We start from the raw sequence: 13,923 nt of genomic DNA on the forward strand, positions 1-13,923 counted from the left end.
AGCATACCGTTCATAGAGAAAAAAGGGGAGAGTGCAGAAGGTAGTGTTACAGTCATAGCTAGGATTTGATTTTGATTTGACTTATTATTGTCACATGTATTAGTTTACAGTGAAAAGTATTGTTCCTTGCGCACTGTACAGACAAAACATAACATTCATAGAGAAGGAAACAAAAGATGCAGAATGTAGTGTTACAGCCATAACTAGGATGCAGAGAAAGATCAACTTAATGTGAGGCAGGTCCACTCAAAAGTCTGAGGACAGCAGGGAAGGAGCTGTTCTTGAGTCGGTTGGTGCATGACCTCAGGCTTTTGTATCTTGTTCCTGATACAAGAAGATGAAAGAGAGAATGTCTGGGGTGCAAGGGCTCCTTGATCATGCTGGCTGCTTTGCCGAGGCAACGTGAAGGGTAGATAGAGTCAATGGATGGGAGACTGGTTTGCGTGATGGACTGGGCTACATTCACAAACTTTTGTAGTTTCTTGCAGTCTTGGGCAGAGCAGGAACCATACCAGCTGTGATCCAACCAGAAAGAATGCTTTCTATCGTGCATCTGTAAAAGTTGGAGAGTGGGGTGGGGGGGTATTACTCAGGAAAAGGTTAACGAGTCAGTTGGTCTTTACTGCTAATCAATATTGTGGAAGGTGAATCAATATTTCCCAATAATTAATACAGGATCATCATAACCAACAGCAAAAAGTATCTCCAATCTCCTCCTATCAGACTATATCTGGCTTCCCTGACCTATTGTAATAAAAGTTTATTTGTTAGTCACAAGTAAACTTACATTAACACTGCAACGAAGTTACTGTGAAATTCCCCCAGTCGCCACACTCCGGCACGTGTTCGGATCAATGTACCCTAACCTCAAAACACAGAAACTAGAAGCAGGATGGGACCATTTGGACCTTTGAGCCTGCTCCATCATTCATTTTGGTTAAATTCAATATTCTAATCCCGTCTCCCTCCCCTGCACCAAATCCCTTGATCCCTTGAGCTCCACAAGCTATATCTAATTTCTTCTAGAAATCACACAACATTTTGGTCCCAACTACTTCCCGTGGTAGTGAAGTCTGAGGTCATGTACCAACCGACACAAGAACAGCTTCCTTGCTGCCATCAGATTTTTGAATGGACCTACCTTGCATTAAGTTGATCTTTCTCTGCAGCCTAGCTATGACTATAACACTACATTCTGCATTTTCTCCTTCCCTTCTCAATGAAGAGTATGTTTTGTCTGTGTAGCGCACAAGAAGCAATACTTTTCACTGTATGTTAATACATGTGACAATAAGTCAAATCAATTCCACATAATCACCACTGTCTTGGTGAAGAACTGTATCTTCACCTCAGTTCTATACGTTTACCTCTTATCCTGAAACTATGACCCCTAATTCTGGACTCCCCCACCATCAGGAACATTCTTTCTGAAATTACCCTATCTAATCCTGCTAGAATTTTATAAACTTTTGAAATCCTGCAGTATGCAGGAGATGTCTGCAAGCAGAGCAGATGCGGATAGAAGATGACTCTATTTTTCAATTCTTCCACAAAGTGCTTCATTTCTAACTGATGACTATTGGACAATCCATAGAACCCCTTCAGTGCAGAAAGAGGCCATTCGGCCCATTGAGTCTGCACTGACCACAATTCCATGCAGGCCCTATTCCCACAACCCCCCTCATATTTACCCTGCTAATCCCTGACCCTAGGATTAATTTAGCATGGCCAATCAACCTAACCCACACTTCTTTGGATGACGGGAAGAAACTGAGCATCTGGAGGAAACCACGTGGACATGGGGAGAATGTGCAAACTCTACAGAGACAGTGACCCAAACCAGGAATCGAGCCCGGGTTCCTGGAGCTGTGGAGCAGAAGTGCGATCCACTGTGCCTCCATGCCGTCCTATCAGCTCTCAAGACTCGTCTTGGTGGTAAAGTACCAGCACTGCTAACCAAGAAAATATGTAAACAGCTCCGCATCACCTTGGATTTCTTCTACATTATTTGCTCATTTTCTTTCTCTCCCTCCCTTAAATCTCTTTTCATTCCATCAAGTAACCTCCCTGTGATCAATACATTGAAAATAAAATCTGGCGAAACAGCCCTCTCCTGCTTACCAACAGCTGTTGTGGAATGAGCTGCATGATTAATTTCTGAGGCCACTGGTCTGTCTTTCTGTAAAAGAATTGAGAGAAGGGAGAGGTTAAAAAAATGTCAGTGAAGCAGAGCTCACTGCCCTTAAAGCATCGGTTCAACATTATGTTCTAATCTCAGACATACCACGTCCCCTTAGCTAACAAGGAATTTGGAAAGTCTTTCACGTGCAGAGAGGAAGAGGGAGTCTCACCTGTCAAAGCCTCAGCAAACTCAACATAAAAACAAAAGATGCAGATCTGTAAAATGATTAGTACCACTGCCTCACAGCGCCAGGGACCCGGATTCAATTCCAGCCTTGGGTCACTGTGTGTGTGGAGTTTGCACGTTCTCCCCATGTCTGCATGGGTTTCCTCCAGGTGCTCCGGTTTCCTGTCAGTCCAAAGATGTGCAGGTTAAGTGGATTGGCCATGCTAAATTGCCTCTTAGTGACAGGGGGACTAGCTAGGGTATGTGCATAGCATTATGGGGATAGGGCCTGGGTAAGGCTGTCGTCGGTGCAGACTCAATGGGCCGAACAGCCTCCTTCTGCACTGTAGATTCTATTATATCATATTTGACTTTTATTTTTCAATGGGCCCCTTCTGGTAAGACAATTCTTCAAACTATGAATATAAGCTCTTGCACTTACAGGTTCTCGCCCGGGTTGACGTACACCTGACACGGAAGTGACCGCGTCAACTTTGCGTTTAAATCCACTGACGCAGGTTTGGGCTTCTGCAGAAAGCGAAGCAAAAAGAGAGCTCAATCCAGGCAACATTCAGTAGAGTGGAGTCGAGTTTTGAAAAGCAACTTAACCTCTGAAGTTACAATGTGCCAATGGCAAGAGTATTTTTAACCATCACTGCAAATATTTATACACCAAGTGGCCGCGCAATCGTACTTTGAGCTAATTACAAATTTTGCATTTTCAAAATCTTCTCTCCAGTGGGTGCTCAAAGAGAAATGTTAAGTTTCAAACACTGGATAAAAGCGAATTATTGCGGATGCTGGAATCTGAAATCTGAAACTAAAAGAGAAAATGCTGGAAAATCTCAGCAGGTCTGGCAGCATCTGTAAGGACAGAAAAGATTTGACATTGCAAGTCCAGGACAAAGGGTCATCTGGACTCGAAACGTCGGCTCTTTTCTCTCCTTACAGATGCAGCCAGACCTGCTGAGATTTTCCAGCATTTTCTCTTTTGGTTTAAGTTTCAAGCAGTTGGATTATTGCAGATTATGCCAGTCACGGCTTTGTTAGATATGCAGGACACTTTAATCCTCTAATTTGCTCCGCCACAATCATTCTGGCCAATAGAAATATACACAAACAGAGACACGCCTCACCTCCTGCCATTCCAACACCCCACTCCATGCTAAGATCTTATTGGCCACTGAGCCGGGAGGTGGAGGCGCCACCGTGACCCCAACAACATTTCCAGCACTGGCTCCAACGCTCACACTCTGCAGAAAGAAGAGAGCCAGATTATTGAGATTAGGTGAATACCAAAATTGGATTAGCCATTACTGTGGCTACAACATCATAGAATCATAGAACCCTACAGTGCAGAAAAGGGGCCCTTCAGCCCATCGAGTCTGCACCGAACACAATCCCCACCCAGGCCCTACCCCCATTTCCCTACATATTACACCCACTAATCCCTCTAACCTACGCATCCCTGGATACTAAGGAGCAATTTCTTAGCATGGCCATTCAATCTAACCCGCACATCTTTGGACTGTGGGAGGAAACCGGAGCACCCGGAGGAAACCCACACAGACACAAGGAGAATGTGCAAACTCCACACAGACAGTGACCCAAGCCAGACATATCAGAGCTTGAGAACTCTGCAGCAAGCAACTTATCACACAATTTTCCAAAGCCTGTCTGCCAACTACAAGGCACAAGTCAGGACTGTGATGGAATTCTCCTCAGTTGCTTGGATGAGTACAGTTTCGACAACTGTAATTTCAAGGGTATCTTAGCAGGATCATTATATACATACAATGACAATAGGGCTTTTACTGAAGGCAGAACATTACACACAAAATGTGTTGAAATTTCACAAGAAGCTCCACACCATCCAGGATAAAAGGAATTCTCTCCACTTACCTGGATGAGTACAGCTCCAACAGGCAAGAAGCACAACGCCATCCAGGACAAAGCTGCCGGCTTGACTGGCAGCCCGTCCACAGACATTCACTCCCTCCATCACCAGTGGACAGTGGGGCAGTGTTGGTTACTGTACTGCATCTGCAAGATGCAGTACAGTAACCAACCAAAACGCCTTCTGAGACCTCTACCACCTAAATGGGAACACTACCATCTACAATACCCTGTGTCACTCAACACCCCGAATTGGAAACGCATAGCTGTTTCTTCAAAGTTATACGTCAAAATGATCTGGACAGGTTGGGTGAGTGGGCAAATCAATGGCAGATGTAGTATAATTTGGATAAATCTGAGGTTATGCATTTTGGAAGCAAAAACAAGGTGGCAGATTGCTACCTGAATGGCTGTTAATTGGGAGGGTGGGGTGCAGCAGGACCTGGGTGTCCTTGCTGAAGGCAAGCATACAGGTGCAGCAGGCGGTAAAGAAGGCAAGTTGCGAGAGGTTGAGTACAGGGGCAGGGATGTGTTGTTGCAATTATACAAGGCCTTGGTGAGGCCCACACCTAGAACACTGTGTGCAGTTTTGGTCTCCTTTTCTGAGGAAGGATGTTCTTGCTCTCGTGGGAGTGCAGCGAAAGTCTGTCAAGCTGATTCCAGGGATGGTAGGACTGACGCATGAGAGATGGACTAGGTTAGGATTGTTTTCACTGAAGTTCAGACAGATGAAGGGGGAGGGGATCTCAGAGAGACTTATAAAATTCTAACAGGACTAGACAGGGTAGATGCAGAGAAGATGTTCCCGATGGTGGAGAAGTCCAGAACCAGGGGTCAGAATCTGAGGATTCGGGGTAGACCACTTAAGACGGAGATGAAGAGACATTTTTTCACCCAAAGAGTGGTGAGTCTGTGCAATTCATTATCACAGGAAGTAGTTGATGCCAAAATACAATGTGTTCAAGTGGTGGCTTGATGTAGCACTTGGGGTAAACGGGATCAAAGGTTATGGGGAGAAAGCAGGATTAGGCTACTGAGTTGGACGATTACCCGCGATCATGATGAATGGCAGAACAGGCTCAAAGGGCTAAATGGCTTCCACCTGCTCCTATCTTCTATGTTTCTAAATCCTGGAAGTCCTTCCCCAACAGTAGCAGGAGGGAGTATCTACACATCATGGACTGCAGCACTTCAGGAAGATGGTTTTGTTACCACCTTCTCAAGGGTGATAGATAAAAAATGCCAAAAAGAAATAGAAAAAACGAGTTACTCACCATGGATTGCTGGTTGGGCTGCTGTGCTGCCTGTGGCTGCTGTGGTATTGGAACGCCAGTGGTAACTGTGGGTACCAGGCTAGACTGTGCTGCTGCAGTCATCATGGAAGCCGTGGATGGGATGACTTTGGTCAGACTGGCCACAGGGGTGGTCGTTAATGCTTGCGGAGTGGCCTGGCTGAACATTGCTCCTACACCAGAAACAGGAGGGATTTGGCTGACTGCAGGAACTGCGAAAGAACAAAGCATGAAAAACAACTGTTTAGCTATCTCTGCAGCAAAGTTTTAAATATTTTTTCCATCAGCAACAGTATAGTGAGAATATAAAGAACAAAGAAAATTCCAGCACAGCAACAGGCCCTTCAGCTCTCCAAGCCTGCACTGTCTGTCCAGCTGCCCGACTGAACTAAAACCTCCTACCCTTCCAGGGACCATAACCCTGTATTCCCTCCTTCTCATGTATTTGTCATGTAGGGTTGGGTGAACATATCACGTTCCAACAATTTTCTTCCCTCGTAGAGCCATTGAGGTTTACAGCATGGAAACAAGTTCTTCAGCCCAACTTGTCCATACCGCCCCCTTTTTCTTAAACCCCTAAGCTAGTCCCAATTGCCTGTATTTGGCCCATATCTCTCTATACCCATCTTACCGCCTAAATGACAAAATTCTACCCGCCTCTGCTACTATCTCTGGTAACTCATTCCAAACACTCACCACACTCTGAAAAAATTGCCCCTCTGGACCCTTTTGTATCTCTCCCCTCTCACCTTAAACCTATACCCTCTAGCTTTAGACTCCCCTATCTTTGGGAAAACATATTGACTATCTAGCTGGTCTACATCCCTCTTTATCTTATAGACCTCTATAAGGTCACCTCTAAGCCTCCTACGCTCCAGGGAAAAAAGTCCCAGTCTATCCAGCCTCTCCATATACTTTCAAGTCCCGATAGCATCCCAGTAAATCTTTTCTGCACTCTTTTTCGTTTAATAATATCCTTTCTACAATAGGGTGACCAGAACTGTACACGGTATAAATGTTTCTAAATGTATATATCTTCTAAATGCACTTGATCTCATTGGGATATGATTCTACAAGGCCTCTTGTCAAGTACCTTTCGTAAATAGTTGAAACTCATAAAGCCCAGACACAGAGTGCCATAGAATCATGGAAACAGGCCCTGGGCCCAACTTGTCAATGCTGCCCTTTTTTTTTAAAACCCTAAGCTAGTCCCAATTGCCCACTTTTGGCCCATATCTTTCTATACCCATCTTACCCATCTGACTGTCTAAACTAAAAGACACTGGCAGGCTAGATTTCTTGTTCATGGGACAACGGCAGCACTGGCATTTGTTTCTCATCCCTAATCACCCCTGAACTCAACTGTTTGCTTGCCCATTTCAGAGGGTAGTTATGAGTTAGCTATAACTGTAACACTACATCCTGCACAGTCTAATTTCCTTCTCTATGAACGGTATGCTTTGTCTGTACAGTACGCAAGAAACAATACTTTTCACTATATGCTAATACATGTGACAATAATAAATCAAATCAAACCATACCCCTGTGGGTTTGAAGTCACATGTAAGCCCGATCAGGCAAGTATGGCAGATTTCCTTCCCTGAAGGGGATATTAGTGAACCAGTTTTTTTTTAAAGAATGACAAACCACAATGGTTTCAAGGTCACCATTACTGAGACTAGCATTCAATTCCAGCATTTCCTCTCTCTCGATTATTAGTCCAGTAGCATTAGCACCAGCACCATACCACCATCTCCCCTGAGGTTATTTTGGAGGTAACACCTCACCAAGCCAAATCAAATCTTGTCCTTAATCAACATATTTTCGAGTTAATGTTATCACAGAAGAGGCCCTTCAGCCCATCAGGCTAGGAATCAAACATTTAATCTTTGTGGTTTGTCTGGTTTAATAATACACCGTGGCCCCATCAGGGAAACAAGTGTAACCTGTAGCTTCATAGCAACACTAGAAAATATTACTTAGTATTTTGTTGTTCCAGAAATAGTTGCCAAAGTCACCATTTAAGACAGTGATGAGAAGAATCTTTTCTGAGGGTCACAAGTTTGGGGAACTTTCTTTCCCCAGAGGCAATAGAGGAAGAGTCACTGAATTTTTTTTAAGGCAAGGCTAGGTGGCATCATGGCACAGTCATTAGCATTGCTGCCTTACAGCACCAGGGACCCAGGGTCAATTCTGGTCTTGGGTGACTACGTGGAGTTTATACATTCTTCCTGTGTCTGCGTGGGTTTCCTCCGGGTGCTCCAGTCTCCTCCCACAGTCTGGAGATGAGCAAGTTGGCTGGATTGGCCGTGCTAAATTGCCCCTTAGTGTCCAAAGATGAGTAGGTTATATGGATTAGCCATGGCATGCGTGTGAGGTTATATGGATAGGGTCTGTCAAGAGAGTCATGTAGACTCAATGGGTCGAATGGCCTCCTTCTGCACAGTAGGGATTCTATGATTCTACATTGCATCTTCATCAACAGGGGAATCATAGGGTATCAGGATAGCTAGGATAGCGACAATAAGGCCACATTTGGATCAGGCACAATCTTGTCAAACAGGCTCAAGGGGGCCGCACGGCCCACTGCTGTACCTAATTTGTATGATCATATAACGAGTTCCAAAAAGGGACTTAAAAAAAGGTCATCTCGGCATCATTTTAATTATTTAAAAAGCCAACAAGCTAAACGTCAAACTGAATGAGGGTGCATAAGTTAAATTATGCAATTTTGATCTAGCTCCATGCAGACCTGTGCCTACCACACCTCACTAGCCACTAATGGGGCCACAGACTGACAGAACCCGGTTAGGGTCACAGAGATCTCTGGTGTTTGCATCTTACATCGATTAGTTGATGGAACCACGGCTGCCTTGAGTTGATTGGTCGCTGTTTCCACGGCAATCTGAGCAGCAGCTTGAGCAGCGGCGAGGGAGCCAGACACTGCAGGGCCCTGCGGATAAGAGAGACGTTAAAAGCAAACTAGACCAGGGCAAAGCAGGCACACACAACTTTGTTACCATAAAATCTTGGAGCAAGTGTACATTTTGTTTTTCCTTTACTCAAGGCCATTTCAGATACACTTGCTGGTGTGACATCATGGCCTGACAATAATGCTTCCCACCCAATTTCAACATCAACAATGCCTGCATCTTGTATTCAATGCAACGCAAACCGTCAGGGGTGGGATGGCACGATGGCATGTGGTTAGCGCTGTTACCTCACAGTGCCAGGGACCCAGGTTCAATTCCCGGCTTGGGTCACTGTCTGCGTGGAGTCGGCACATTCTCCCCGTGTCTGTATGGGGTTTCCTCCAGGTGCTCCAATTCCCTCCCACAGTCCAAAACATGTGCTAGTTAGGTACATTGACCTGAACAGACGCTGGAATGTGGTGACTGGGGGAATTTCACAGTAACTCCAATGTAGTGCTAATTAAGCCGTACTTGTGACTAATAAACATTTTAAACTTTTAGAACATAGAACATAGAGCATTACAGCGCAGTACTTCGGCCCTCGATGTTGCACCGACCAGTGGAACCAATCTAATGACCTTTGAACTTAAACTATTCCACTGTTATCCATATGCCTATCCACTGACCATTTGAACGCCCTTAAAGTTGGCGAGTCCACAACTGCTGCAGGCAAGGCATTCCACGACCTTACTACCCTCTGAGTAAAGAACCTACCTCTGACATCCGTCCTATAATTACCACCCCTTAATTTAAAGCTATGTCCCCTTGTGTTAGCCATCACCATCCGAGGTAAAAGGCTCTCACTGTCCACCCTATCCAATCCTTTGATCATCTTGTATGCCTCAATCAGGTCACCTCGTAACCTTCTTCTCTCCAATGAAAATAACCTCAAGTCCCTCAGCCTTTCCTCATAAGACCTTCCCACCATACCAGGCAACATCCTGGTAAACCTCCTCTGTACCCTTTCCAATGCCTCCACATCTTTCTTATAATGCGGCGACCAGAACTGTACGCAATACTCCAAGTGCAGCTGCACCAGAGTTTTGTACAGTTGTAACATGACCTCACGGCTCCGAAATTCAATCCCTCTACTAATAAAAGCTAACACACCGTACGTCTTCTTAACAACCTTACCAACCTGGGTGCCAACTTTCAGGGAGCTATGCACATGTACCCCAAGATCTCTCTGCTCGTCAACACTACTAAGAGTCCTTCCATTAGCCCTATATTCTGTACTCCTGTTATTCTTACCAAAGTGAATCACCTCGCACTTTTCCGTATTAAACTCCATCTGCCACCTCTCGGCCCAGCTCTGCAGCTTATCTATGTCCCTCTGCAAACTGTAACATCCATCCTCACTGTCTACAACTCCTCCAACTTTGGTGTCGTCGGTAAATTTACTAATCCATCCTTCTACACCCTCATCTAGGTCATTTATAAAAATGACAAACAGCAGTGGCCCCAAAACAGATCCTTGAGGTACACCACTTGTAACTGCACTCCAGGTTGAATATTCCCAACAACTACCACCCTCTGTCTTCTATCAACTCGCCAATTCCTGATCCAAACTGCTAAATCACCCTCAATCCCGTGCATCTGCATTTTCTGCAATAGCCTACCATGGGGAACCCTATCAAACGCTTTGCTAAAATCCATATACACCACGTCAACTGCCTTACCCTTATCCACCTCTTTGGTCACCTTTTCAAAAAACTCGATAAGGTTTGTGAGGCACGGCCTACCCTTCACAAAACCGTGTTGACTATCCCTAATCAATTTATTTCCCTCTAGATGATAATATATCCTATCCCTTATAATTCTTTCCAAAACTTTGCCCACAACAGAAGTAAGGCTCACTGGTCTATAATTCCCAGGATGGTCTCTACTCCCCTTCTTGAACAAGGGGCCAACATTTGCTATCCTCCAGTCTTCCTGCACTATACCTGAAGCTAATGATGACACGAAGATCAAAGCCAAAGGCTCTGCAATCTCCTCCCTAGCCTCCCAGAGAATCCTAGGGTAAATCCCATCCGGCCCAGGGGACTTATCTATTTTCACACTCTCAAGAATTGCCAACACCTCCTCCTTATGTACCTCAATCCCGTCTAGTCTACTACCTGGTATCGCAATATTCTCCTCGACTACATTGACTTTTTCCTGCGTGAATACTGACGAAAAATACTCATTCAGTGCCTCTCCTATCTCTTCAGGCTCCACGCACAACTTCCCACTGCTGTCTCTGACTGGCCCTAATCTTGCTCTAACCAATCTTTTATTCTTGACATACCTGTAGAAAGCTTTAGGATTTTCCTTGATCCTATCCGCCAAAGTCTTCTCATGTCCTCTTCTAGCTCTTTTTAACTCTCTCTTTAGCTCCTTCCTGGCTAATTTATAACTCTCCAGTGCCCTAACTGAGCCTTCACGTCTCATCTTTACATAAGCCTCCTTCTTCCTCTTCACCAGAGATTCAACTTCCTTAGTACACCACGGCTCCCTCGCTCGACCACTTCCTCCCTGCCAGACAGGTACATATTTATCAAGGACTCGCAGTAGCTGCTCCTTGAATAAGCTCCACATTTCAGATGTTTCCAGCCCCTGCAATTTCCTACTCCACTCTATGTATCCTAAATCTCGTCCCCAGCTATAACTTCTGCCCTTCGGTATATGCCTATCCCTTTCCATCACTAAAGTAAACGTAACCGAATTGTGGTCACTACCACCAAAGTGCTCACCTACCTTCAAGTCTAACACCTGGTCTGGTTCATTACCCAGTACCAAATCCAATATAGCCTCACCTCTTGTTGGCCTATCTACATACTGTCTCAGGAAGCCTTCCTGCACACATTGGACAAAAACTGACCCCTCTAACGTGCTTAAACTATAGCTTTTCCAATCGATATTTGCAAAGTTAAAGTCGCCCATAACAACTACCCTGTTACTTTCGCACCTATCCAGGACCATCTTTGCAATCCTTTCCTCTACAGCTCTGGAACTTTTTGGAGGCCTATAAAAAAACTCCCAGTGTGATCTCTCCTTTCCTGTTTCTAATCTCAGCCCATACTACCTCAATAGACAGGTCCACATCAAACGTGCTTTCTGCCACCGTAATACTGTCCTTGACTAACAATGCCACGCCTCCCCCTCTTCTACCACCTTCTCTGCTCTAACTGAAACATCTGAACCCCGGAACCTGCAACAACTATTCCTGTCCCTGCTCCATCCATGTCTCTGTAATGGCCACAACATTGAAGTCCCAGGCACCAATCCAGGCTGCAAGTTCGTCCACCTTATTGCGTACGCTCCTCGCATTAAAGTATACACACTTCAAACCACCCTCCCGCCTGCCAATACACTGCTGTGACCTAGCAACCTTATCCATGACCTCCCTATTCTCATCCTCCTGTACATTGGAGCTACAGTTCAGGTTCCCATCCCCCCTCTGAATCAGTTTAAACCCCCCTGAACAGCATTGGCAAATTTTCCCCCCAAGATATTAGTTCCCCTCTGGTTCAGGTGCAGACCATCCCTCTTGTAGAGGTCCCACCTACCCCAGAATGAGCCCCAATTGTCCAAGTATCTGAACCCTTCCCTCCTTCACCATCCCTTTAGCCACGAGTTCAAATGTTCTCTCTCTCTATTCTTCTCCACACTATCCCGCGGCACAGGTAACAAACCAGAGATAACCACTCTGTTTGTTTTAGCCCTAAGCTTCCGCCCTAACTCTCTGAATTTCTGTTTTATATCCCCGTCCCTTTTCCTACCTATGTCATGGGCGCCTACACGAACCACAACTTGGGGCTGGTTCCCCTCTCCCTTAAGGATCTCAAACACTTGCTCAGAAATATCATGGACCCTAGCACCTGGGAGGCAACATACCAACCGCGAGTCTCGCTCGTTCCCACAGACGCTCCTATCTATCCCCTTAACTATGAAATCCCCAATCACTAATCCTGTTCTTTTCTTCCCCCTTCCCACCTGAGCATCAGGGGCAGGCTCTACCCCTGAGACCTGTACTCCATGGCTTACCCCAGTTGAGTCTTCCTCCCCAACAACATGCAAAACAGAGTACTTATTTTGGAGAGGAACAGCCTCAGGCGATCGCTGCTCTGACTGCTTCTTACCCCTTCTAGCAGTCACCCATGCATCACTTTTAGGAGTAACTATCTCCCTGTAACTTTTGTCGACAGCTGCCTCTGCTTCCTGAATAATTCTTAGTTCCTCCAGTTCCAGCTCCAGGTCCCTAACACGGTCCTCAAGGAGCTGCAAATAGATGCACCTCCTGCAGGTGTAATCAGCTGGCACACTACCAGTGTCCCTCACCTCAAACATCCCACAGGAGGGGCATCGCACTGCCTGCACTGCCATCCCTATTACTTCCCTTACCAAGAAACAAAAATAAACTTAAACTTACCTGTTCTCACTCCAAGTCACTCTTTTTTTAGGTTAGAGGAGGGGGTAGGATGGGTTACTCTACACGTGTAGAGTATCAGGTTTCTTCACCTTTCCAATTTATGGGGGTCCAGAGGGAAAAAAAACTATTTCCCAGGCCTCCCTATGACCACTTCCTGTATCCGGTTTAAATTTTAAAAAAAGGCTAGAGACGTTAGTTTAAAAAAGAAACACAGTAACTTACTCACAAGCTCTCCTCTCACCAGTCTCTCCCTCTCTGATGTGCTCCCAAGGAACAATGAGTTTAATGAGTAGGAATACATTGATAGATCTGTCAAAGTGTCTACACTTTCTGCTGCCTCAGGAAACCAACCAGCATAATTAAGGACCCCCATGCTCCCTGGATATTCTCTCTTCCACCTTCTTCCGTTGGGAAAAAGATACAAAAGCCTGAGTCTAACAACTAACTCAAGTATAGCTTCTTCCCTGCTGCTATCAGACTTCTGAATGCAGCTATCATATATTAAGTTCATCTTCCTCTTCACCCTATCTGTAACTGCAACACTATATTCTACAGCCTCTCCTTTCTTTCTCTTCTCTGTACTCTATTAACAGTGTGTCTTGTCTGTATAGCAATGCAAGAAACAATACTTTTACTGTATCCCAATACATGTGACAACAATAAATCAAATCAAATCAAAGTAGGACCGTTTACCAACAATTACGATGTTGAGCTCCATTCACAACTGGTTCAATAACGAAGCAGCCTACAGCAGGACGTAGATGGCTCTTGAGTTTGGGTTGACATGTGATAAATAAAATACATGCCATCTAAATGCATCATCATTGCCACAACAGCTTGGGATATGGGGCATTGAGCAAAAGCTATATTGAATCCATGTAATCCCCCAGATCAGCAAAACGTTTGTTTTAAAATTCTCATCTGTGTGTGTTCCAATCCCCCCATGTCTCTGTGACCCGCCCACCATTGTCTCCTCAGCAACATCAATTTATTTTGCTTGCCAGT

The 13,923-nt window shown here is 45.1% G+C and overlaps 1 protein-coding gene across 3 annotated transcripts in view; it reads right to left on the reverse strand.

Moving 5' to 3' along the window:
* Window positions 1-13,923, reverse strand: part of med25 (mediator complex subunit 25) — a 54,713-nt gene that overhangs the window by 20,103 nt on the left and 20,687 nt on the right. For all 3 annotated transcript variants that reach the window (XM_080217493.1, XM_080217491.1, XM_080217492.1), the window contains exons 9-13: window positions 8,380-8,488; window positions 5,518-5,747; window positions 3,484-3,600; window positions 2,790-2,875; window positions 2,122-2,179 (exon numbers count right to left, since the gene is read on the reverse strand). In XM_080217493.1, coding sequence (XP_080073619.1) covers window positions 2,122-2,179; window positions 2,790-2,875; window positions 3,484-3,600; window positions 5,518-5,747; window positions 8,380-8,488 — 600 coding nt within the window. The remainder of the gene's footprint in view (window positions 1-2,121; window positions 2,180-2,789; window positions 2,876-3,483; window positions 3,601-5,517; window positions 5,748-8,379; window positions 8,489-13,923) is intronic.

This window comes from Carcharhinus amblyrhynchos, chromosome 35 (genome assembly GCF_965287045.1).
Source record: "Carcharhinus amblyrhynchos chromosome 35, sCarAmb.v2.hapA, whole genome shotgun sequence".
NCBI classification, from domain to species: Eukaryota; Metazoa; Chordata; class Chondrichthyes; order Carcharhiniformes; family Carcharhinidae; genus Carcharhinus; species Carcharhinus amblyrhynchos.